This window comes from Phycodurus eques, chromosome 1 (genome assembly GCF_024500275.1).
Source record: "Phycodurus eques isolate BA_2022a chromosome 1, UOR_Pequ_1.1, whole genome shotgun sequence".
NCBI lineage: Eukaryota > Metazoa > Chordata > Actinopteri > Syngnathiformes > Syngnathidae > Phycodurus > Phycodurus eques.
The window spans coordinates 48,159,013-48,185,848 of NC_084525.1; the positions used below are offsets into that span (position 1 = coordinate 48,159,013).

The following is a 26,836-nucleotide window of genomic DNA, read 5'->3' on the forward strand; positions in this document are numbered from 1 at the left end:
TCGATCCCTGAGCGCGCCGCTCAGTCGCAGCTGAGCGAGCGAGCGAGCGGGAGCAAAATGGGCTTTTCCGCCGGAGCCCGAGCGGCCATCATCTTCACCTGCGTGCTCCTTCACGCCATCCTCGTCACGCCGCAAAGCAAAGAAGGTGAGGGTCGCGTCCTTCGAACGGAGTCTGGAACGCGGGCGCCTTCCTTCGCGGAGAACGGACAAGAAAGTTTCAAGTGTCGGCGCGCCGCTTATATCGAGCGCGAGTTGGAATTGTCCGTATTAATAATACGCCATCGATATTGACACGTCGTTTCGTTGCTTTGTCACTTCACACTTCCGCTTTGAACGGAACAATAGCACTTTTTTTTTTTTTTTTTTTTTTATAAACAAGTTTTTCAAATCTGGTACTAAATTGAATTGATTCGGAATTGCCCGGTAACTTTTTTTTTTTTTTTTTTATAAACAAGTTTTTCAAATCTGGTACTAAATTGAATTGATTCGGAATTGCTCGGTAACACTTTATTTTTTATTTTTTTTATATAAACAAGTTTTTCAAATCTGGTACTAAATTGAATTGATTCGGAATTGCTCGGTAACACTTTATTTTTTTAAATTTGTAAAATTTTCTTTTTTCCCCAGACCAATATCACTCGCTTACTCACTGATACAGATGCCGAGTACTGATACTACTGATACTTTTGGGTACCTAAAAAAAAAAAAAGTTCGATCAAAGACGAGCAATCGTGAACGAAGACCTTGACTTTTCACGATAATTGGCCTCAATGTGTCAAACCGCCGCCGTGTAGCGCCAAATACTGCACGAGTATTGATTTTTGACTTCTGAATTCCAATCCGATTTGTTGTTATTCACAAAGTGTGATATGCGTACCACTTATCGGTACGCGTGCTCCGTCTCGCGCCGCGCAAAAAGAATCGCTGACCTGAACGCAGATCCAATTCCCAATACTGCGTTTAAACCACCAAGTCGGACATATTGGAATGAAGCTCGTAGCGTTGCGTGCATGCGTTTAAAACGTAACCGCTTAACTTCTTACAGTGCTTTTCAAATACGGTAATGTAAGTGCAGTTCAGTTGTATTTCACTTTGAAGTACAAAAACATTTGCCGTTTAACTTTGTTTTTTGCAAATGTCCAACTTAACGTCCGCGTGTCCGCCCGCAGAGGTGCTGTTGGACATGAAGGCCACGGGAGGCGAGCTGGGCTGGTTGACTTGGCCTTTGGAGCAGGGAGACAAGCCCGGGGTGAGTATCGCCCTCGCTCGTGCGCGAGGAACACGTTCGCGCGGGAAGGGCCGAGCCTCGCTCGTGTGAAACATTTGACCGTTCGACTTGGCCCGTCCGTCCGTGTCGAACGGGCCGCGCACGGGCGTGCTTGAAGCTGCCCGCTGAGCGCGTCTGCGCTCCGCCGAAGCGGAGGCAGACAGAATAGCGGCTCGCCCTCGACTGGGAATACTTGTGGCTACTTGCGGTTTGGAGCCTTTGGCTGCACAATTGTATGTTAGCGAGCGATGAACTTTTAAGCTCGGCCTCCTTTTTAGAGGGAAGGGGGCTCTCTAATGCTCACGGATACTTCATCAAAACCATCTCGGAGACAAATGAAAATGGCCTCATTGTTGCACAGAAATACTGTGCTTATTACACAAGAGGAGTGTTTGCCCAGTTCCATAGTTTCAGACTCATCGAGCGCTCCGGCTCACTGGAAATAGGCTGGGTTTTATTTTTTTGTGTGTGCGCCGATGACTCAAATGTGTGCTCCGTCCGCTTTAAATGCTACTTTTCTTTCACTTTGTATACCAGGTGTGGTGAGGCACATTTGATACGCACAGCTATTTGATGTGTATGAAAACCGCATACCTCGCCTGCCTTAAAAAGCCCCCGTGGGACCAGTTGTTCCTTGAGAGCCAAGGCTGTGTTCAAACACGTCGCGGCTTTCCCAGAAATATTTGCGGCAACTTTTAGTATGGAGTGTAAGCAGTGTCGGGAAAACTAATGTGGGAGCTTGCGCTGCTTTCTCACGCCGCGCTCGCTTCAGCGCACGACTCGCGATTGAAAAAAACTGAATGAGCACCGGACCCACTTTTTGTGTGCTGCAGTGACGTTAATTGCGGCTCCCGAAGGAAATGAAATCCAGGTTTAGACTGTCGTGATTGAAGCCTTGTATGTGGTCCACTGTCAGTCGACTACACAAAAGTATTGGAATTGAATCCATTCCTCAGATTTAGTGTTTGCATGAGGGACGAGTGGAACAATGACTGAGGTGCTGTCAAAAGAATCTTCGGGAAGTTAAACTGGGCTCATTTCCATCTGTCGTCCCCAAAAACATAAAGACATAACACGCATTGGCAATAGCCCATTACATACAAGTGTAACTAAGAGCAAGTACAACAAGTTAAGTACAAAAGTAAGAAAACAAAGTACACAATAATATAGTTGGTGTTCACATGTTTGGTTTGTTAAGAGCCTTTTTTTTTTTTTTTTTTTTTTTTTTAGTTTAAGTTTAAAGGGGACATATTTGACCAAACTCAACTTTTTCTAGTATTTGGGACGTAATATTGGCTCAATGTAAACACGTGGAATGTGAATTCAAATGGTTCCGGACGTTCCTCTGCCGAGGAACCTCGGCCACCTGGGGGCAGCATAAGACGAACACACTGTATTGTATTGTATTGGAGTCGCAGCGCCTCTCTCCGTTTCTCAGTACAGCAGGATTATTCATCGTTCTTCGCAGAGGACAAAGAATATATGCCTGGTCGTGTTGTTATATTATCTGTCAGTTGTTAGCCTGTGTGCCTTTGCCTTGTTTTTCAGTGGGAGGTGGTCCAACGGACCCTGAACGGCTCTCAGTTTTACACCTACTCTGTTTGCAACGTCGGCGAACGCGAGCAAGACAACTGGCTGCGAACCACCTTCATCCAGCGGCGGCCGACGGCCTCGCGGGTCTTCGTGGAGCTCCAGTTCGTTGTCCGCGACTGCAACTCCTTCGACGGCGCCTCGATGACCTGTAAGGAAACCTTCAACCTCTTCACTTCCGAGTCGGACGTCGACGTGGGCACCACCTTCCGCAAGGGCCAGTTCAAGAAAGTGGCCACGATCGCTCCCGACGAGATCACCAGCAAGAACGAACTGCGCATCAACACCGAGACTCGGGTGGTGGAGAACCTCTCTCGGAAAGGCTTCTACTTGGCTTTTCAAGACATCGGCGCCTGTGTGGCTCTTCTGTCGGTCAGGGTTTACTACAAAACCTGCCCCGCCACAGTCATGAGCCTGGCATCCTTCCCGGAAACTGTGGCCGGCGGCGAGAACCAGGCTCTGAGGAAAGTGAACGGGGTATGCGTGGATAACGCCGTCAGCGACGAGCCGCCTCGCGTATACTGCACCGTGGATGGAGAATGGGTGTTGCCAGTCAGGCAGTGCCAGTGCAAAGCGGGCTATGAAAAAGACCAAGACGCGTGCCAAGGTAAGCACGTGATCGGACCCTCCAAATATTGTCGTTCCCATGCGAGTGTCTCTTCGCGCTGACCATTTGGCTCGGCTGTTTGTTTGAGTTCCTTTTTCCCGTCGTTGGCTGCGTATGTTTGTCATGGGCGTTATTATCATCGCCGTGTGGAATTCTCCCCTTGGCTAACGTGGCTCCTCTGCAATGGAAGGAATGCTTACATGTCTCAGCATCATCCCTGACCGGGATTCTGGGAAGCAGAACCTAGACGATGAGGACGTGCGTGCTTTTTAACCTCCACGGTCATTTCGAGATGTTTAGCCTTAGGAAACGAATGCGGGGTCTTGTACGAAAGCTGTCTTTGAAGTTTTTGCATGAAAGTACGAACCTCCTGATACCGTTCGTTGTCTTTCTACCCTGAACTGATTTCGTCCAACTGAAACCTGTGGAAATGATTGCAAAATTCATCTGACGGAAACAAGTCATGGGAATTTTAACATTTCCCCAATTAGTTACAGCTTGAAACTCTCACCTTGTCTCGAAACCCTAACGCTTCTTTCAAACCCTAATTTTAAACCATATTAGTTTGAAAATCTGAAACTGCCTTGAAACCCGATTTGAAACGCTAACCTTTGCTTGACACTCCAATTTGAAAGTATGACTTTTATCTTCAAACCCCAATTTGAAAACCCATCATTGTCTTCCAACCATGATTTTTAAGGCCGAACCCTAGTTTGGAAAGCTGTTTTGGAACTTTAATCCTGTCCTGAAACCCTAACTCTTGCTTCAAACCCTAATTTGAAGTCATAATCTTGGCATCGCAAACGGGCTTGGGTGGGCATCGATCCGTTTCCGGTGGCGTCAAAGTCCAATTAGCAAATAAGTAAGTCAATGTACCATTGTACGAATACCCAGAATATGAGAGAGTAAAATTCTAGCGATCAGATTTGACTGTAAAAAGTATTATTATTATTTTTTTTTATTGTAATTTTTTTTCTCAGTGTGCAGTGGAACCGCAGATGAGTGTTCATCATGTTTGCGGCCCACAGCTTTTAAGGTGTGTTGCGCAACTTGCGTGCACAGACACGCCTGTTCAGATGACTAAACACCTCATGACTCCCATCAGTCCAAATTGCTCTCTGGAACACGCCACTGTAAACACGCACGTACACGCACGCGTATGCGCACATAGCCAAATGCACTGTGGATTAGGCTTGTAAATCCCGCACGCCTGTAATAGATTTCCATTTAGTTTCCCCTCCCGATGGCATAAAAGTGCTGAAGTTTACTGCCAGCGCATGGTTTTTCGCTGACCGGAAAAGTGCCAGGTGGGATGATGTGGGCGACGGGTAGGAATGAAGGCAAAAGCTCTCAAAAGCGATGGAGATCTTGTATGTAGAGGAGGCCTGTGATTTTTAAAACAAGAGACTGGAATGTAAAGGTAGGAGAACAATGAGGCGCTCTGTTTCCCGCTCACCTCCCCAGTGCATTCCTGATCCGTTTGCTGAAGAGCAGCCTCCTTCCCAGGCATGCCGGTCGTGCTCGGTGGTGGTGGTGGGGGGGAGGGAGGCGGGGGGTCAAGACCTCCCATAAAAATGACTAAACACTGCAAATCCAAGATGAAGTCAAATGGGAGCTCAGAGACGCATAAAGGAAGTTGAAGATGAAGGTGGAAACATCTGCTTTTGCTCTCCATCTGCTCCTCAAACATTTGAAGACGGCTCACGTTCGCGTTCGCTCAAAGGGAAATGACGGACTCCCCCAATTGACTGCACAGAATTTTATCGCATTCAAAAACTGTAACTCGCGTCTGCCAGACAAATTGCTTGGAATGAAAACATGCGGGTTACTTCGGCACTTACAATGCGTGACCGCCAGGTTGAAGATAAATCAAACGATGACGAAATGTTTAGTAGTGCTCTCACTCGTATTGACCCTTTCAGCAATAAAATTGTGGAGTTTGAACCGCTGTCACGTCGCATCGCACACGACGTTTTTGTTTATTTTCTTTGGCTTTTTTAGTGGCTTTTATTCCCCCAAGAAAGAGCGGCCTCAACCAGAAAGGGAGTTAAGCGAAGAATAATAGAACTTTGGTTGCAACTTCAAATTTCCACAAATTCAATTTAACCGAATTCCTTTTTAGCTTATTCCTTATCAGTAAAGGGCTGCCTTGAGTTATACTAACAATGATAGTTAGTACAACTAACGGATAGGATTCTATCTTACAGAGTCCGTTGTGAAACTCTTCTCCCGACTTCTCTGTGTATATTATACCGCCCCCAGGTGGTCAAGGTGCACATGCCACAAGGAGCAGCACAATGTTCATTGAATTGATGCAAAAATGCTTTAAATTGATTTCTATTGAATTGTGTCATGACTGTATGCTTTTATATAGAGTACAGTATTACAGAGTGCTCTTTTTCTTATTAAAAATGTTTGGGGTGTTGTTATTTTGGGGAAGGCTGGAATGGGTTGTCTTTTAGATACATTTCAATGGGGAAAGATGATTTTGAGATGCGTTCTGAATGACGACTGTGTAATTTCGGCACCTTATTTAACTTCATATCGCAAGGCACCACTGTACCGTACGTACCGTGCATCTATTTTCAAAGAAGTTCTCGGCCCCACTCCCCTTTTCTTCATTTCCCATCAGGTCCTTCGTAACCCATAATCCTTCCTGCTGCAATGTTAAACCTCACCATTTGTCGCGTGGAGCAACGACGGCCTCGGCTGCCGGACTTCGGCTCATCAGCCTCGTCGGTCACACTTAATCGCAGGTCGTGGTTTTTGTTCTGGAAAACGCAATGAGAAATATTTGGACTGCCCCGCGCAGAATTAGCATCGTGGACGAGCCGGAGCCTTTGTGGAGTTCCAGTAAAGTGATTATTGGTCTCACCAGAGAGTTCCTGTAAGCTATTTTCTGAGTCTCCTGATTTTCCACTCCGCTTCGGTCTCCACGCTCATCCTCGGATGACATAACGACCGGTCGGTGACTAAGTTTTACTTGTGTGGTGAGTGATGTGAATGGCTAGTAATTGTCTTGAAGTAACTACTGGTCTTGTGTTCCCCCCCCCCCCAACCCCTCTGGTGCAACGTTTACCTCTCCTCCCACCCTAACTGCTCCTATTTGCTCTCTGTCAGTGTATTTATTTAAAGAGTACCATTTTCCCATCCTTATGATTCAGTGTTTAACGCAAAGACCCGCGCTGTCACCGGACTAAAGTAGGTTTGTTGGTTGCGTTTGGGCCGGCGAGCAGTCGTCCTGAATATGACACCAGCGAAGTGGAAACATCCCGATGGGAGCAGTCGCAGTACGGCGGCTCGCTTCTCCTCACCACATTCAACCATAGTTGAAATTAGCGTTTGCAACGGTACATTTCCATGTCCGAACTGGGGAATTTGAGAAATATTCCAAATTGAAAACTTGAAATGCAATTGTGGGTGTTAACTGGGGATTGAGGGTCATTTCATGGTAAAGTAGCGTATTCAAGCGCACTTATAAACCTTTAGTTTTGTCGTAAGCAGGCATCCAAGCGAAATGGAAAACCTTCCCCACAAGCAGTACCTTTTTATAGCTCCATTTTTTTTTTTTTTCCCCCGCGTCCATCAAGCGACAGCGTACCTGAATCTCGCTCGTACTCCAAATATTTCAACATGAAGCAAAAAAAAAATCGACGGCTCATAACTGGAAAAACTTGAAAGTTGAGGCATTCATTAGTCAAGATGCCACTGTACCAAAAATAAATGTTCCAACTGCATTTAAGTTGCTTTTGCACAACACAAGTTGAGTTTTAATTTGGTTGACTGCCGCTTTATATTTTAGCTTCCCAGTAGCCGGTGTTGACCGACTATTTGCGAACAAAGGACTTTGATTGGATACTAGTGTGACTGTTTTGGAGCATTTGAGTCCACGCTTCTGTGATGTTTGACAAGAAGGAGCATTGAGCGAACATATGGAAGTAGCTTCCACGCTAGCGGCTCGCGCGAGCCGCTAGTTAGCTTGGTGTGTGTGTGTGTGTGTGTGTGTGTGTGTGTGTGTGTGTGTGTGTGTGTGTGTGTGTGTGGCCTCTAAAGTGCTAGTTTTATGTGTGTTGTGTTTGAACATTTTACACAGTTTAGTTTTTGTGCTTGTGTGACACTTCAAGTTAAAAAAATGAGCGCATTCGTCTTTAACGCTGCGGGACTATTTAGAGAGCGTTTGATTGTTAACATATGACTGCTGACGGACATTTAGCAAGGGTGCAACGTGAACTTCCTCTTTCGATTTTATTGGCCTAAAAGGCTCTGATAAGTGTGGAATTTGAGCAAGGAAGGCGGTCTTGAAGCGTCCCGATAAAAGCAACTGATTCACTGACGTTTTCTTCTGCTTTGAGCCAACTGTGTGTTTATAATCGCCTTAACCCTTTAAGACCAAGGCCTTAGAGCGTTTTCCTTTATCTGTTCGGTCGTGAACGCGGGCCAAATTCGTTTGGTTGACCTGTGGTGGATGACATGTCTCAAATAATTGCTGAGTGAGGTTTTTCTCCACGACGCTGATAAGTTCGATGCACACGTTGCTCTATTTTGTTCAATTTAAATACGGTTTCTTCAGATGCGCTGCCAAGTTAGGATGTGCCCGGCGGGCGAGGGAGTCGTTTCTTAAATAATGGGAGGATGATAAAGGCGCTTTCAAGTCATGTCATGTTTCAACAGTTGAAACCAGGCTGCCAATCTCTGCTGACAAGCCAACAGGAAATGCGCCAGTGAAGTGAAGGTTGTTACTTTACTGCTTTATCTTTCTGTAGCGTAGTAAATTGCACCCTTGTGTGAGAGAATTTGTATTAACTTGCGTGACGTAGGAGAGGCAAACGTGTATTTAACGATACGGTATGAAAGCAACTACAGTGGAATGTTGAGCACCATTTCAAAACTGTATTTTCCCCAAAGGGAAATCCTCAATCTGTTACCGGGTCCGACCGTCGCCGTCATAAAAGCTTCATATTTATGTGTGCAGATCGCTAAAGATGTGTTTTGCTAGTCGAAGTTGGCTGTAACGATTGTTCGCCGACCAACCAATCGGGGGACGGAAAAAAAATACCGACCTCATCGAAGCTGAGCACGCAGTCTGATTGGTTCGAGAAACCGCCCTAACGATTGTTCGCCGACCAACCAATCGGGGGACGGAAAAAAAATACCCACCTCATCGAAGCTGAGCACGCAGTCTGATTGGTTCGAGAAACCGCCCTAACGATTGTTCGCCGACCAACCAATCGGGGGACGGAAAAAAAATACCGACCTCATCGAAGCTGAGCACGCAGTCTGATTGGTTCGAGAAACCGCCCTATTGCTAATTTAGTTAAAGTTACATCGACAAGCATTACGGATTCTGAAGTCCTGAGCAGATTAATACTGACATGGCAGCACACGCTGAAATCGGATTGGACAAAGAAAAAAAAAAAAAAAAAAAAAAAAATCAAACATACACTTACTGGAAGCAGTGCAGACAAGAGACAATTGGAGTAAAAATTGACAAAATTACAAAGACAAATCCCCCAAAATGCTTTTGATGTTCTCTGAGCTGTGGTTTCACAAGCTTTGCTGGCTATGTGCGTTTTCTTGTTTTTGTTTTTTTTTTGTATAGAATAATGCTGAATATTTGAGATGTATTGATGTGGTTGCTCCAGTACAAATTGTTATTGACTGTGTTTTTCTGCTAGAAGGGAAGTTGGGAATGTTGTGTGTATGGAAGGGAAGTTGGGAATGTTGTGTGTATGGATGTGTGTTTGTGGTGGCGGTGTGGAGGGAGCGAGTGGGTGAGGGGTGGGGAGTGGGCGTAGGGTCACTGCAGTGCGAAGCGAAGCGCATTGTGTTGTTCTGCTGTGTGAGGTGAGCTCAGCAACTTTCCTTCCCAGCGTGTCATTCATCTCCTCGTCTGACAACAGCCAGCCACCCGTCACTGCCAACAGGATGAGCGGAAGCCGGAGGCCACCTAATCCCTGGTTGACTCTCTGGCCCGTTTGGCTCAGGGCTTTCTGTTGTGGCCGGCCACTTTCATATATTTTTATTGGTGCGTTTCATCAGGAAGTAGACGGCACCGGGGAGAGAGAGCTGCTGCTGTGTTTGCCACCTGGCTGGCCGCTTGTCCACTTGACAAACACACAATACACACACACACGAATGCGCGCATGCACACAGTCACACACACACAAAACGCTATTCATTGAAACACAATATGCGTGCTTCATTCCGCACTATTTCCGCGCGATTTCACTCTTTTCCATGTACAAGTTATAACTTGCCAACAAGCGTGTCTGCTTGGTGACGAGCCATGATAGCTGTTGATAATATATTGATTCGCACACATTATTCCACATGCAAATAAAGTGCTTTGAACATGATCCATGACGAAGATATAGATATATATATAGATATATAGATATTTGCATACTTACTGTTGGACATTATTCCAGCTGCCCGTTCTGGACAGATCCGCGATGTCAACCGCTACACTAGCAAGGTTCTCTCATGCCTTCGTACGGAGCAAGCACCGACGGCTTTTGCCGCGTCTGGTCCGATTTAGGGTCGACATGCTGCGATTGCTCGACTTATCACTTCATTATTATCTATGGCTGTTAGCTCTACAATGACAATTTATTTTGGGGACCATTTTAGACCAATTTCCACGGGTCTCACAAAGTCAGCTTTCAGTTGGACCGAGCCAGCAGTGCTTTCTTTTATCCTTTAGTCCCCTTCAAAGAGGCGGCTTTACTTCTGAACTTGTCTTTTCATTGGGCGCATCCCGCCCCCCCCACACTGTTGCCGGTGGTCCGAGGGGAGAAAGGGGCCAAGAGAATGGCTTGTGTTTGTTAACGGCCACATGAAAGCCTGAGAGCAATTGTCAAACAGATGTAATGCCCTTACATCTGCTAATCCTTTTGGCTAATGAGCGTCCACGCGCACGCTTCCACCGTCCTCTACCTACCACCTTCCTCTACCTCACGTTACCTCCCCCAACAGAGACCCCCATTGTTAGCCGCAGCAGCAGCCAAAATGCTAATGACGTGTTGTCACCCTGCATTCGAGCAGAATGACATGCATGACATATTGCCGTGATAGATTCAAGTAGTTCATGAAAGGGGCAGTCGGGGATAATGATTTACACATTTATTTGTATTCATCCAGTCAATGTGTTTTTGTGTTCCTTGGCCATACTTTGGCCTGTTTCCCACCTCCTCACTGCGAACACGAGTTTGTTTTACTTGGCCAGGCCAGCGACTCCCTTTAACTCACCGCTGCCCTCAGGCACACATGACCTTACTGCCAAACGCCATCGAGGGGCCCCCCCTAGCACTTACGCTCCGGGTCTCGGGGGCAATTTCCCTTGTCGAGCCTCCATGTTAGCCATTCATCCGTCCATCCGAGCACACATTCATCACTGTCACCGTCTCATCCGTCTTAAGTTGTGCAGACGCGCCGGGAGGGGCATTTTGTGGCTCCGGCACCCGGACCGGGGGGCTCCCAGAATGGAACGGGCCCCTTGCACTCAGCCTCCATAAACAAACAGAGCCGCTGGAGGCTGGCGAGGACTCTCAAATGACAAACAGCACTTCACTTTGGAGCAGTCGGGAGGGTTAAAATGGGGGCCTTGAGTTCATCAGATGTTTGGACTTTAAAAGGCTTTTGTTCATGGTCATATCAGGAGTCTTCCTTCAGGTTTTGGCTCAATGCTGCTGCTTCTCTTGGTCACGCTTGCTGTGTTTTGTTACTTTCATTGAACGCTTGAGGAAGGAAGGAAGCGCTGCGTCAGCCTCACGCTTCCTGTCGTGCCGCGAAACAATCCACCTTCTGCGTGGACTCGGAACGCTTCCTTGCACTGTTATCTTGGTAAAAACCTCAACAGCCACTGACTGATGGTCCTACTAAAGGTCAAGGCTTGGCTTACGGCCTTGAGGTTCAAAACCTACAAGAAGAGCCAAGAAGTACTAAGGACAAAAAAAAAATATTAACATCAAAAACTGATTGCGGGGAAGTGGTTACATTTGGGGTACCCCTGAGCAATTCCTTTTTAAATGGACAGTTTAGACGAGCTAGTGCTGAAGCTCCAAGACGCTCCGAGCTCCGAAACCAAGATGACAGACACCTTGCAATCAGTGCTGGGCGGTATGACCCACAATTAAATGTAAAACACATTTCAAAAGTTCCGCGGTATTTTCTTTTGCATGTATGAGCTAGGTTTTCACATTTTCTACTGGTTGAGAAAGTAATCACTGAAGTAGAATCAGGATGTCCTTTTCTACTCTCACGATGAGTGATTAATGCCACACGAGTAGTAACACGGGTTAGCATGGCCCCGGAAACTGAAACCGTTTTCAAAGACAAGCTACTCTCGATTGTAAAACCGTGAGGAATCGGCATTCAAAGGCAAATACAGTCAAAATACAGACGTTTTATCGTGTACGCAGTGTTCAAGTAGACCTAAAAAGGAAATCTAAAACAAGTGACTTCCTGAAGTCTCGCAAGACTCGCAGAAAGGCGAAGAAGTGGACGTCGTTGGAAATGTATCGGTCAATCCACGGATCAAACGCCTGTTGTAAATTTGCCCGTTGAACTTTTTGTGACAGAACAAAAGTTGTGCAAAAAGCACTGAAACATTGAACAGATGGAAATGAGCATGCTAAAGTTTACCAAAGTTCAAAGTTTACATTTAAAGATGCCAGTGCATTTTGGTTTCCTCCTGGAATTTCACACCAAAGCCCAACATCTGTAAGTTTTTGCCAGTAATATGCAGTACGATGTCGGCGTATGGATTGGGACTAAGTTGCATGTTTGAAATCTGGTTTCAGGGGCACTTAGCCCAACATTTCTTGCATCCATCCATCCATCCATCCATCCGTCCATCCATTTTCTTGACCGCTTCTCCTCACACGGGTCGCGGGGCTCCTGCGGCTTAACCCAACTGTCTTCGGGCGGGAGGCGGGGTACGCCCTGAACCGGCGCCGGCCACATTTCTTGCAGACCTAGAAAAAGTGTTTACTTTCTACTCTTTTTTCTGTGGTTTTTGTATATGCATGTCAGTAGTAAAAGAGTAATCCCAGTGCTTGGTTTTATTCCTCCAGTTTATTTCCAGAGAATCATACATGAATAAACACTTTGAATTCATAAAGTCACAAAATGGAAAGTCAATGGCTTTTTTGTTTGTGTTTTTTTTAAATTTATTTTATTTTATTTTTTTTACCTCATCGAGAATGGAATGGGAAAAGTAGCAGCGCGGCTTGTTTTGGTCGGGCCCTCCTCCTGCGTGGCGTTCACTGGAATGCGTCTCGATGTGACTATAAGGTCGCGCAAGATGCGTTCGAGACATTGGCCAGCCTGCCTCTTTTTTTCCACTTGCCATGTGGCATTTGGGCAACTCCCATCTGCAAGGCTTTTTTTTTTTTTTTTTTTTTTCTCTCTCTCTCCTCTCTCTTAGCACTTGAATGGCGTGGCATTCCCCTCGCCTGCTGCTCGCCGGTGAATAGCAATGTTAATGGCTTCGTTGGGGAGAGGGGAGGCAGGAATTTGGGGATTACGAGCGAGGAGAGGTTGAACTATGAATGTGAGTTAGAGGCAGCAGCTGCTTCCCCTTCTCAACGCTGGAGTCGGGTCTGCCGTCTGTCTTTGCGCCCTTTCCGTCAGCCCTCAGCAGGATCCTCATCTCCTCTCCACGGCACCTCACTTGGCCGGTTTAATAAATAGCGAAGCAGCTGACGCGGTAGAGAGGAGCTTCTGTCCTAATGGGACGCTTGAGTGACATGCGAGTGCATTCTTTTCATGTAAACTAGTTGTCTTTGGTGTTCCGTCCGCCCTTCAAGTTAATGTACACCTCTTCACAGGAGCCCCTCCGCTGTGTGTCCAGGATGCAAAGCCAAAGCCATTTATCAACAACACCCAGAAACGCCGCCGGCTTCTCTGGGCCCGAGCTCATCTAAGGTGGACCGACGCAAAGTGGCAAAAGTGTTCTGTGGTCCGACGAGTCCACATTTCAAATTGTTTTGGGAAATGGTGGACGTCGTGTCCTCCGGGCCAAAGAGGAAAAGAACCGTCCGGACTGTTATGGACGCAAAGGTCAAAAGCCAGCATCGGTGACGGTATGGGGCTGTGTTAGTGCTAATGGCATGGGGAACTTACACATCTGTGAAGGCCCCATTCATGCTGAAAGGTACATGTATGCTAATTGCAGTTGTTGTAATTAGCGGCATATGGCCTCAAAAAAAGTGCTTCAACGTAACGGACAATCGTCTCTCTCGGACGACCCTCCGTCCCTACTAGTCCGCTCTATCGAGGTTCCGCTGTATGTCAACGCGAATAAAGCCGAAGCATCGGCTATACGTTCATCTTTGGTAGCTCTTGAAGACATCTTGTGTAAAACAAAAGACATTGCAGATGTTTAATACTTGTACAGGTGCTTTGTCCCGGTCTCCTGCCATAGGACTCCGCCGCCAGTGACCTGAACCTGAAGGAAGTGCTTTGTCCTGTTTTGCTAAATGTTGGTTGTGCATAAACCCTACTGGTCAATTGGAAGATGAAATGCCCAAAACAAGTCATTGGCGATTAGTCGACGTCAAGCGTTAAACATTCATGCGGAGTAGGAACGTCGACTTGGGTTCACCCTCTAGCATGCGCGTGCATTTGGAGTCTTATGCCATCTGTCGGGGAAAACTTCAATGCTGCAGCGTTACGAGTGGAGGGGGCAACGTGTTTTAAGCGTGACATGCGTGTATATAGAAATGCAGCCTAATTGACTTGAACAGGTGAACGGGGAGCAGGCATAATCCCAGCTCCGATTTCAGATATTACTCACGCGTACGCGCTTGCTCGCATGGTGCGTTTATGCGAATGTGCCACGGTGTGAGGGCACGAGCGGCAGCCGCCGCCGGCGGAATGCTCTCGGCCAAAGGAGGGCCCTCTCATTTTCACTCTCTTTTATGAAGCGCTCTCCGGGACATTTCACGCCGTATTAAGTTCAAATGTCAACGCGGCGACGCACGGCAGGGCACGGCGCTACCTGCAGTTCTGTCCACTAACACTGGACGTGTGAAATCAAGCGTCACCTTATCTGGGCCTTATGCTTTCAAAAGTATGCATGTGGCGTGAAGGGGGGGGATAGAATGTGCTAGAATGTTGAGTGCCCTTCATTCACCACTGCTACATTTCTGTTGCATTTTCAGATTTTAGAAAACATTTATGAATGATTTTTCAATGTATTTTTCGGTTCTTTTGTTTAACTTGTTGTTTTCATGTTTTTCATGGCAGGTAAGTATTCTTTCAAGGATGTTACCATTTAAAGAATAGTGTGAATCTACACATTTATATTATTGGTGTAGGTGTTTTCCACCTGAATCGGTAATCCATGCCTTCGTCACAGCTCATCTATATTACTGTAATGCACTTTACTTTGGAGTCAGCCAGTCCTCACTTGAACCTCTCCAGTTAGTTCAAAATGCTCCTGCTAACCACTTAACTGGAACACGTAAGAGGGAGCACAGAACTCCTATTCTAGCCTCAGTCCACTGGCTCCCTGTGCACTTTAGAGTTCTTTACCTTCACTCCCTGAGTGGCTCCATCGCTCAGGTCAGCTGACCCGGTGCTCCTGGAGGTACTGTAGCAGAAGCTCAGAGGGAAAAGAGCTTTTTCCGTTGCTGCTCCCAAACAATGGAATGCACGTTAATCAACCCCCTGTCCATTCTTAAGACCCGCATCGTTGACTGTGGCAATGCTTTCCCACATGCGAGGAGGACATAATGATAGTACAATCACGACAAACGGGGGGGGGGGGGGACGACTGCATTACAAGTGTCACAGCTCAATAATAATTTGGTACTGCTACCATCATTAGTTTATTTACAATATGTTCTCCACCAAGGTTACGCTTTCATTTGTGTGTGTGTGCGCGTGCGTATGCGTGTTTTCAGGCTACACGGAGGATGTCTTCCACGCGAATGTGTTCTCAAACTAATAAAATCATAAAAAATTTAATGAGGGGCAAACGTTTTTTCACGTCACGTATAATTTTCTGTGCGTATGCGGGGTCGACCTTTCGCCCAGACGCAATCTCGATTGCGGCATCTTGATGTGGCGCAGATGTCTTTTGTCCCTGTCAACCGGGATCGAATTGAACATTCGTATGGCCCGAATGTGTGCGTTTCACGGGGATCTCGGTGTTTGAAGTTAAGCGTGACTGGAACTTGCTGCCTCACACGTTACTCGTCTTTCTGCTGGGGAATGCGGGACGACTGGTTGTGTTTTTTTTTTTTTTTCTCTCTTCGGAGAGAGGCAAGAGTTTCCTGTGTGAGAGAAGCGAAGAGGCAGCGTATCGGTGGCATGTTGCAAGGATGGACGCAGTTGTAATGACTTGAGTCAACACTGTGCACAGCCTCTGTTTTCCTTCTCATATCTCTTCGACACCTTTGACCTTTGCCTAATAACGCATCCACCGAAGCTTGCCGTCTTGCATTATATGAGGTGAAAAGTTCACGGCACTCGCGAAATCTTCCAAGGAGGCCAGACTGGCTGGTTTTGTGTCACATGTGATCTTTGCCTCAAGTCACACTTGCAAATGCCTTTCTGTGTTCCGATGCAGAATGTCAGCCCGGCTTCTTCAAAGCGGAAGCTTCCGGTGAGAAGTGTCAACCGTGTCCTGCCAACACCCAGGGGCCGGGCGCCGGGACTTTGTTCTGTTCCTGCGTTGACGGGTCCTATCGGGCCCCCGGGGACCCGCCCACTGGACCCTGCTCAGGTGATGACACGCCCCGCATCTTCTTTTTTTTTCTTTTTTTTTTTTTTTTTTTTCTCCACACCAACTTTTCTAGTGGGACTTTGGATCATAAAGTAATGTGACACCAACAGGAAATGAAATTGGAAACGCGAGGTTGTGGTTGGATCTCTGGGCTTCTCCCTCACCAAACTCATCCAAACATGCCCCGATGGACCTGACTTTTATCACTGCTCGTAGCTTTAATTTGGATCAGTTTTGTTCGTTTTTTTTCCATCACAGTTCTTCTTAGGTTTTATCTTGACGTGTCATGAGTAGACTTATAAAAAAAATATATCCCACACACCAAAAAAAAAAAAAAAACTGCTGAAAAGACACAGCAAGTCTGCCATTTCAACTCGAGGAAGTCACGCCGGCCGCCTGCAGGGGTCATTCAAAAGCAAACCTGCCCTCGAGATTTTCCTCCCAGATGGGTGACGAGCTTGCGTTTTTGTCATTGCGTCCAATAAAGTTTTGGAACATTCAGCCGCTTTAGACTAGATCCACGCCTGTATCACATCTCCACATTCAGAACCAAAACGAGCGCAATCGGAACAGCAAAGCGTTTGTAAGTTTGTGTTTTTTTTTAACAAATAAAACAGCACTCTATAATATTAGACATTATAAAAATATATAGCAATCATATAATTTGTGCATCACGAGTAATTCATTGCAATTGCGCGGCTCCTCCTGGCGTGTGTAGCTTTGTCACCTCGGAGCAGTGTAATACAGATATGGATTTACACGGCGACGGAAAATACAATCACAGCTCCTCAGTAAGCTGCAGTAATAGCGGTTTTTCGAATATATGCCTTGCGCGTACTGTAATATTGTATGTTTAAAGGGTTATCACACCATGACACAGATGCTAGTCGTTGGCCACCCTAATTGCTGTTGTTAACTTGCTGCCTGATAGGCTTTTCTTTTTACCGGAGGCCATTACCGTGTTGGTCCATCCAGATGTTCTATTAGCGGGAAAGGCTGTCATCTGGGTTTACCGGGTTAAAAAAATTGGAAAATAAGGAAGAAAGAAAAAGAAAGAGAAGGACTTTGTCCTAATTGATTTTGAAGTCGGTTCTGTATTTTTCACGTATGTTTGTATGATTGTACTGTAAAGCAGTATGTCAGTCCATTGTGGGAAAAGTGCTATTGCCAATTAAATTTACGTCCTTACTGAACCGATTTCTGTTTTTAAACTGTGTTTTTTTTTTGGGGGGGGGGGGGGGGGGGGGTTTGTTTTTTTGAAGTATCATTCATCTTGAGTCGTGCATTCCAAAGCAGCAAACATGGACCCCGGGCCATAGTTTAGACAGCCCGTGTCTAATATCCATATTTGTATTCATCCCATGCTCAGGTCTCCCCTCTGCCCCCAAAGACCTCATGGCGACGACCACGCAACTCTCCGCCGGAAAACTCCTCCTCTCCTGGGGTCCGCCAGATGACAGCGGAGGCCGGTCGGACCTGACGTACGGCGTGGAATGCCAGCGCTGCGAGGGCTCCTCCTGCCAGCCCTGCGGGGACCGGATTCACTACGATCCGTCCAGCTCCGGCCTGACCGACACCAGGGTCTCGGTGAGCGAGCTGGACGCTCACTTCAACTACACCTTCACCGTGGAGGTTCGTAGCGGCGTGTCCGTGTTCGCCAGTCAGGCCGCGCCGTCCACCAGCGCTTTGACGACATCTCTGCACTACACGGGTGACGAGTGATGCCGTCTTTCTGTAGAGCATATTGGTCCTCGAGATGAAAAAACTGAACGAAGGCGCTCTGTCTTTAGATCCCCCAAAGATCACCTCCATGCGAATGGTGGAGAGAACGGCCACCAAGTTGTCCATCTCCTGGGACGTCTCCTCCCGACCGCGTTTCCAACCTCGGCCGTTCCGCTACGAACTGACCTATCGCAAGAAGGTGCTCGTCTTTTCTTCCATTCTTCTGCATTTTCGATCAATCAAACTCCCAGATATGCATTTTCATTTGTTAAAATGTGTTATTGAGCACCGCTGTGGTAAACTAGATTAGTAATGTTAGATATTTTGAATCGAGGGCTTGATTTATGTTGCACCGATTTTGAAGGAAAATGTTTCCTTAATTGTGCCTCGGTTTGGAAAGTGGCGGGAACAATTCCAGAAACTTTCCATGGGAAGTTGAGCTGAGGAATTTTGGGAAATACACTGCGTGTACATTGGACACTTTCCATAGGAATTGATGAGAGTGAATATAAAGTACCTGAAACTTTAAAATCATTGATATCGTCGGTATCATGTACAATATGGCAATTCTATGCTAATTATTATATGGTTTAAAAGATTTTACTTATGAATGTATTGGTGAATAGTACAAATGTACTGTATGTTCCCGCATCGAAGAGGGGGAAAAAAAAAAAAAAAACCCGAAATCAAGAGATGGTTTATCAATGTTTTCAGATTGCGTGCCATTACTTTCTAAATTTTGTACATTTCTCACGGTGTCAATTCTTCAGAATTTCCGTAATTCCTGATCACTCTCTTGGAAAGCATCCAGTTTTTGAGACTCACAAGATCTGTGCAATAGGTCTCCCCTGCCAGATGAAGGGACTTGTGGATTACTATTTTGTTAACACATTTGGGACCCACATTGGAGCAAAATAAGCATTTAGTTTTTTGTTTTTTTTAAATAACTTAAGCGCGCAGTTGATGTTGATGTCCAAACTTAAGCTTGTAGAAAATACACAGTGACCTGACTTGAAACCCCACTTGGCTCTCGCAGGATGACAATCTGGACGTGACCACGTACACGGTGCTGATCCTGGAGAAGAACTCGGTGCAGATCAGCGATCTGGCCCCGGGCACGGCCTACCTGTTCAGGGTGCAGGCCCTCAGCAGTGACGGCAGTCCCGGAGGCTCCAGCGTGGAGGAACAGTTTGAAACCTCGTCGGCGGGTAAAGACGACTCTGGCAACATCCTTCACACATTTTGGAACGGCGCGGTTTTAATTCAGGCTTTTATGTGCCTTTTTCCAGAACCTCTGACTCAAACCAACCCCACGCTTATTTTCGGCCTGCCGGTCGCTGGCGCAGCCGTATTGTTCATACTGGTCGTGGTCGTCTTCCTCCGCAGACGGTCAGTAAGCACTCCTCCTCCTCCTCCTTTTTCTTTGTTCCTCCATAAGGCCTCAAAATGGCCTTTGCATTCAATCTGTCTTCACCGCTTCTTTTCTTTTCTTCCTTTTGTCAACCTCCCCGCACCTCAATGTGTCCCAACCCTCAAGGAACAAAACGAAAGTGTTGCACGTTCATCGGTTCAATACTCGGGAGTGCGGCGGGGGCCTTTGAAAGGAAATGCGCGGAGAGCGCGACAAGAGGGATACGCCTCTCGGCACAAAGTGCTCCTGTGTCTTGCGAGGTTGCGCCGAAGCGCTCCTGGAGCAGCCGGAAGCTCGTCCTCGTCCGCCTTCCTCCTGTCGGCTCGTCGCTCCTTTAAAACGCCTTCGCAAACACAGCCCGTCGTTAGCGAATATCAAAGAGATCCTTAGCGGAAGCCGTGACAAAGGTTGCTATGTGCCATTGATATTAAAGCGGGGCCTGTCGCATTAGGAAGGAGAATATGCAGCTACAACCCCCCCCCCCCCCCCCCCCCCCCTCCAAATCAGCCTGCATGTCGTAATTTATTTTAATTAAGCGTAATCAGATTAGTTGTGACTAGAAATAAGACGAATAGTCTTGGTTCGATTTGGAGTATTTGCACATGTAGGCTGTGATGATGTTGGTCTTAACTGTGCATAATCTCATTGGTGGGAAATAAAAGTGATCTTTTGTTTGTTTTTATTCAGGAAAAGAAACTCTCACACCAGACAAGGACCGGAAGATGCCTACTTCTCCAGCTCAGGTACCGGGGGGGAGGGGGGGAATGCCCATCTCATTTCATTTCTCTTTCCCCTCACCTGATTCATCAGTTGAGCGAGTGAACATGCATCCATTGTTGTCGTCTGATTTCCCCCCCCCCCCGTAGAACAACTGAAGCCCCTGAAGACCTACGTGGACCCGCACACCTACGAGGACCCCAACACGGCTGTCCTGAAGTTTGCCACCGAAATCCACCCCAGCCACATCAGCAAACAAAAAGTCATCGGAGCTGGTGAGTGACTGGCTGCCCGCGTGCTGAGAGATGTCGCAATCCCCGACCGGGTCTGTTTACTCGGCACATTTCCCACAGCTTAACGCGTCGATTGACGGCGGCTTATTTCCGTAAGACGAACATCTACCTGGCTTGTTGTGGCAACTCTTGCCCGAGTTGCGATACATCAGCGCCTCTCAAATCTCCCACGCACGAGATGTTTATTCAAGCCGGACCACCTTTTTGTTGTTGTTTTTTTTCCCCCTCCGGTATACACCTCCACCCCGGTTCCCACAACCATACCCCCTCCCTGTCTTCCTCCTCACGTGACCGCCGATTCCCATACCCCCGCACCACAGGCCGTCCGCCGCTTCAACAACACCCAACCTTGAACACGCCTCAGGGCAAACAGCCACACACACACTTTATTTTTTCCCCTCCGTTTCACACAAAGAACCCCCCCCCCCCCCACCACCACCCCACCCCCCCCCTCCCGCTATCTTGTTGCTGTTGTGTCTTGCAGGAGAGTTTGGTGAGGTGTACCGCGGTATTCTGAAGGTCCCAGGCAGGAAAGAGGTGGCCGTGGCTGTCAAGACGCTGAAGCCGGGCTACTCTGAGAAGCAGAGGCAGGACTTTCTGGGCGAGGCTTCCATCATGGGCCAATTCTCCCACCAGAACATCATCCGCCTGGAGGGGGTGGTCACCAAATGTAAGAACTCTTTGTCTTTGTCTCTCCACTGTTTCTTAACATTTTTGTTGTTGTTGTTATTTTAATGTGTGTGTTTGTGTGCAGTCAAACACGCCATGATTGTGACAGAATACATGGAGAACGGCGCACTGGATAGGTACCTCAGGGTGAGTTCATACAAATTCAAGTCCTGCAAATGTACAAATATGGATTTTTGGGCCGGTTACTTATTGTCCTTCATGGAGATCTCGAGCGTGCTTATTGGCACCAGCAGGCCGTACGGTGGCCTGAAAGTGTCCAAATGGCTCGATGCTGCTCTGGTGGAAGAGGGTTCCTTGTTCATTTTTGACTGCCTTTATAGTCGAGCGCAACCCACGCGCGCAGTTTTGAAAATGTACTGCAGTTCACCTCCAAGTCGGGGGTGTCGCTACGGCTGGTATTGGCTAGCACGCCTCTTCTGCATTTTTTTTGACCATTTCCGGTCGCCGTTTTTAACTTTCCTTTCCGTAACAAGGAACAAAGCAACAACGATGGCGATCGTGGAGCAGAGTCTGCTAGAACAAACGGACCTAGATGACACGTTTAATTATGCTCCGAAATCGAACGAGAAGGCGGCGGCGTAGGTCCTACGTGGAACCGAGAGGAACGCACTTTTTTTTAAGGCCAAATGTATCCATATTACCGTACAGTACAAAATTATTGTTTTGTACTTGTTTTTCATGGCCTAAAATGCACAGTACACTACAAAGTTATTGTCAATAAATATAAAAAAAAAAAAAAAAAGCTTGAAAATTTTTGAAAGTTCCACACTTTATCCGGACTTGGCCATGGTGGCATTGTTGGAGTACAGTAGTCATCGTAGGCGAGTCGCTTTAATGAGCCACGAGGAATTAGTGTGCTTCCTAGTTCCAAATCTGTTGTCGAAGGGGAATGGCGTGACCAAAAAACAAAAAAACCTGTTACTGTATCAAAAATGTAATAAATATACCAGACCGACTTGTTTTGTATTCCTCAGAGTTAACGCCGCAGCCATGCCACTCTCTCTCTCTCTCTGCCAGTGCTCTATGTACAATAAACGATAGATAGATCCATTACACCATGGCTGCCACGTCAGTGCCCCACATTCAACATGGTCGCCCCGTAGGCGCACGTCTTTTGGAATTGAATCCAGTCATATTGTATATCTGTTCTCTGCCTGCATTTGCACCACAGCGCCAGTAAACGAAAGTGGGCAACTTTGTGGGCAACTTTGCCGACAGGATTTGAAGTGAGAAATGGAAACTGCTTCAGGTTCAGTTGTGCTATTGTATTTGGAGCTTATACCATTTTCTTTTCTTGCCGTCAGGACCGCGACGGCGAGATTTCCTCCTTCCAGCTGGTGGGCATGCTGCGGGGCATCGCTGCGGGCATGAAGTACCTCTCTGATATGAGCTACGTCCACCGTGACCTGGCCGCTCGCAACATCCTGATCAACAACACTCTGGAGTGTAAAGTGTCCGACTTTGGCTTATCGCGAGTGCTGGAAGACGATCCTGAGGGGACCTACACCACAAGTGTGAGTTGGATGTATGACGGATGGCATCAACCGTTTACTTCACAGGCATGTTCGAGATGAGTTTGGTCCCTTTTTCTGCAACAGGGAGGAAAGATCCCCATTCGCTGGACAGCTCCAGAGGCAATCGCGTACAGGAAGTTCACGTCGGCGAGCGACGTCTGGAGTTTCGGCATCGTTATGTGGGAGGTGATGGCGTTTGGCGAAAGGCCCTACTGGGACATGAGTAATCACGAGGTGAGATTTTGGTTTTGGGCCGCACTTCGCGCCGACGTGTACCGCCCGCCCGCTCGGAGTCATCAGCGGCGCGCCTGGTAAATTGTCTGCAGGTGATGAAGGCTATCAATGAGGCTTTCAGGCTGCCGGCGCCCATGGACTGTCCCTCGGCTGTTTACCAGCTCATGCTTCAGTGCTGGCTCCAGGACCGCTCGAAGAGGCCGCGTTTCGGGGACATTGTCAGCCTGCTGGACAAACTGCTGCGGAGTCCGGACTCCCTCAAGGCCATTGCAGACTTTGACCCACGGTAACCTTTATTCAAACAGAGCATTTATTCAAACAGAGCATTGACCCGTCGTCGTCCCGCAGAGTTTCCATCCGCCTGCCCAGCGTCAGCGGCTCGGACGGCTCGCCCTTCCGGTCGGTGCCCGAGTGGCTGGAGTCCATCAAGATGAGCCAGTACAGCGACAACTTCAGCTGCGCCGGCATCGTCGGCATGGAGCAGGTCCTGCAGATGAAGAACGAGTAAGTGGGACGTTTGCGGACGCCACGTATCGGTTTGAGAATCTTCTTTTATTTATTGTTATTTTTGGTTTTGCTCCATACATTATATTGCACAAGCGTGTTTTTCCTGTTCCTGACTTTGTCCAAGTACTTTCTAGAATGGCGTCATTATCATCTTCAACCTCAGTCAAAACTAGTGATGGAAAAAGTAAGAATAAAATACGTGGCTTTTTTTTTTTTTTTTTTTTTTGTGGAGGTCACGCCATTTTTTTCTCTCTCTCATCCCTTCATCCCTCCCTCTGCCCACACACTTTGCCAACCCTCAAAAAGTCACTTTTGGCTGTTGAGGGCAAAATGCTTCTTGTGGCTTTTTTTTTTTTTTTTTTTTTTTTTTTTTTTTTTTTTAAATGACGAGAACATTCTTGAAGAAATTGAAGGTGGACGAGGGTTTAAGTCTTATCTTCTCACATGTATGGGAACACTTAGGAGGAGGCAATTGAATGAAATTGCCCAAACGTTTGGAGAAAAGGCTTAGTCAAGCACATCATATCTGCTTGTTTGGGACAATAATGAGGGCCAGAGCTTTTTCCAAGCGGGCGAGCAGCCAAAAGGAAGCCACAAGAGGAATCTTCCCTGCTGCCTGCTGTACGCCGTTCACATCTTAACTGGCTGTGATTTGGGAAGATTGCGAAGCAGATGACAAAGTCGTTTGAAGCGGCGGGGGAACGGTGCGATTGCGCTGCCCCCATCTGCAAGCACTCTCGAGGCGACCGGCGGCCGAGCCTATCATTGTTAAATCATTAAAGCCGCTAATGACGGCTTTGACTAAAGTGTTGTCCTTTCATGATGTTACGGTGAACCCGGGTGTGTAATGACTTTAAGGCACAGGAGCGTGAAAAGTTTTGAAAGGTGGCCAGAGTGTAAATGCTGACATACTGTCATGTCTCTCCCTCTATCTCGCTGTCGCAGGGACATCAAGAACATCGGGGTGAGGCTGCCTGGCCATTTGAAAAGAATTGCCTACAGCATTTTGGGCCTAAAGGACCAGACCAGCACTTTGAGCGTGTTCGCAGTGTGATCGCCACCACAAAAAAGGGACTTGAAATCGAGCACTGAAGCGAAAAAGCCCTTTGGACTCCCAGTTGAGCTGGAGCGATACTGCACGGACAGCACGAGCAAAAATCCATTCCCCCCCCCCCCCCAAGAATAATCAATTCCTGTCTGCTCTTTCACGCTTATATCAACAAGAGAGCGGAGCGAACATCGGCAAGCCGCGGCGGACATACACAAGTCGACTCAAGTACGCATTCCTCTCGAAACAAAGCAACGCGACTCGTGGGAATGGCTTCGCGTGTGCGACCAGTGTGGAGCGAAAGGCAGAAGGTGTGGCAGCGAGGGAGCGACGAGTCCAGCTTCCACTTCCCGTTCGACCGGTGAGGACGCTTGACGCGAGCTCGAGCCGGCCCAAACCGAACTAAGCTATCGTCTTGGGAGCAAAAAAAAAAAAAAAAAGTCAGGCTTCTGCATGAGGTACCCTGTAAATAATTGATTTTTTCTTTTGTTTTTGGCCGGTCCCCCAAACCACTGGGGATTCAAGAATTTCTAATGTAGCACTTCCTTTGAAAATATTGCGGTTTTGGTTTGTGTAGAAAGGACAGGGAAAATGTCCTATTTATGCTTTTGAAAACAAAAAACATGAAAAGTGATGGTGCGAATAAGAAGGCACTCTATCTGATCTGCCGGTAATGAAGATGGAGTGGGCGAGCTTTGCCAGAATGCAACAACAACAAAACAAAAAACAAAAAAAAAAGAAAAGAAAGATGTCATGAGGAGGAGTCTTGTCGTGGTGGAGATGATTTCATACTCAATGATGGTTTCAACGTCTCGTCTATTTTTGTAAATGACACGCACGCTCTCATGCTATTCCGGAGGGGATGGCGAACAAATGCTTTTGACAATGAAGTGCGACATTAAAAAGTGCCTGCTTTGTTTTTCCTTTTTTTTTTTTTTTTTTAAATTGATGACTGCAAATTGTTGTTAGTGATGTACACCTTTCTTGACTTGAATCGTTCAAATGATCCTTTTTTGTAGATAAATCTAGCTTTGGAAAAGGGATTCTTTCTGTGTTACATTTTATATGATGTCGCTCGACAGATAATTTTGTACATTTTCCACTATTTCTATCCAAAGTCATTTTAGCGGTCTCTCCAAAAATGATCCTTCATCAAAGACTTATTGCCTTGATTTTTTTTTTTTTGCCTTAAAAATGTATTTAACAGTTTATTTATTTTGTACTTTTATTTATTCATCCTGATAAAACACTGAGCTTGGATTAGAATTGAAGGTGGCTCTGTCATTCAAAAAAAACCAAACTGCATTTTTTTTTTTTTTTTTTTTTAATTGCTGAAATATTCAAAGTTGCGTCTGCTTTCATGCATATGTCGAGCAATAAAGTCTTAAATCCTGATTTATTGGCACAATATGCTGTTGTGCTTTCTGTACGTGAACTTTGTGTTTGGAATATATATATATATATATATATATATATACACACACGTACACACAATGGGCACGGAAAGTTTTCAGACCCTCTTAAAATGTTCATTTCTTAAAATCATTTAAGTTCCTTGTTTTCCTCAATGTACACACAGCACCCCATATTGACAGGGTGGGGGGGGGGGGGGGACATAATTGTTGACATTTTTGCAGCTAGATTAAAATAAGTATTCCGATCCTATGCTGCGACACTACTTTTTTAATTTAACTCGGGCGTTGATCATCCTTGAGATGTTTCCACACCTTCATTGGGGTCCAGCTGTGTTTGATTCTACTGATTGGACTCGATTAGGAAAGCCACACCCCCCCCCCCCCCCGCCGTCTACGTAAGACCTTCCTGTTACGGCGGCGTCAAACGCAATATGTTTGGACCCCAAAAGCAAAAACAACAGAAGATGCACGTTTACAGACTTTATTCGAAAAAGGGAGCACGCCGACGTGAAAAGAGGACTATAAACAGAAAGTGACGTGACAGAAGGGCAACGTGGGAAAAAAAAAACCATCTAGCGGACCGGTACTTAAATGTGGACGCAGAGCCACAGGAGGAAAACACTAAAGGAAGCTAGGAGAACAAACTCTAACCTACGCAAGGAAGAGAAACAAGAACAGGAAAAACACAGGAGTACTTACTAGAAAAACAGCGGACGAAAAGAGCTACTGGCAGGACGGCACCATTTTTCAGCATTTTCCTCCTGCGTCTTCCACGCTTAAATACACTGCTGATGACAAATCACCAGCAGCTGCATCGCGAGAGACTCCGCCCACCGACCTGCAACGCAACAGAAAATTCCACACAGGAAACAAGCAAACAAAACAGGATATGGCACCTACAGCTCACAGTGTATGTCAAAGGAACTGCCCGAAGAGCTCAGAGACAGACTTGTGGCTGGGCACAGATCTTGGCCAAGCTTACCAAAAAAAATTCTGCTGCACTTAAGGTTCCTAAGAGCACAGCGGCCTCCGTAATCCTGAAATGGAAGACGTTTGGGACGACCAGAACCCTCCCTCGAGCCGGCCGT

The 26,836-nt window shown here is 46.8% G+C and overlaps 1 protein-coding gene across 1 annotated transcript; it reads left to right on the top strand.

The window, feature by feature from the left end:
- On the top strand, positions 1-24,792 carry epha2b (eph receptor A2 b). Its single transcript, XM_061696621.1, has 17 exons — positions 1-145; positions 1,170-1,249; positions 2,816-3,464; positions 16,042-16,197; positions 17,567-17,908; positions 17,988-18,118; positions 18,956-19,127; positions 19,209-19,308; positions 20,018-20,073; positions 20,197-20,322; positions 20,825-21,010; positions 21,095-21,156; positions 22,335-22,544; positions 22,629-22,778; positions 22,871-23,064; positions 23,127-23,282; positions 24,231-24,792. The coding sequence occupies exons 1-17, from the start codon at positions 58-60 to the stop codon at positions 24,337-24,339; spliced, it is 2,967 nt and encodes a 988-aa protein (XP_061552605.1). The 5' UTR covers positions 1-57; the 3' UTR covers positions 24,340-24,792.
- The last annotated feature ends 2,044 nt before the right edge of the window (positions 24,793-26,836 follow it).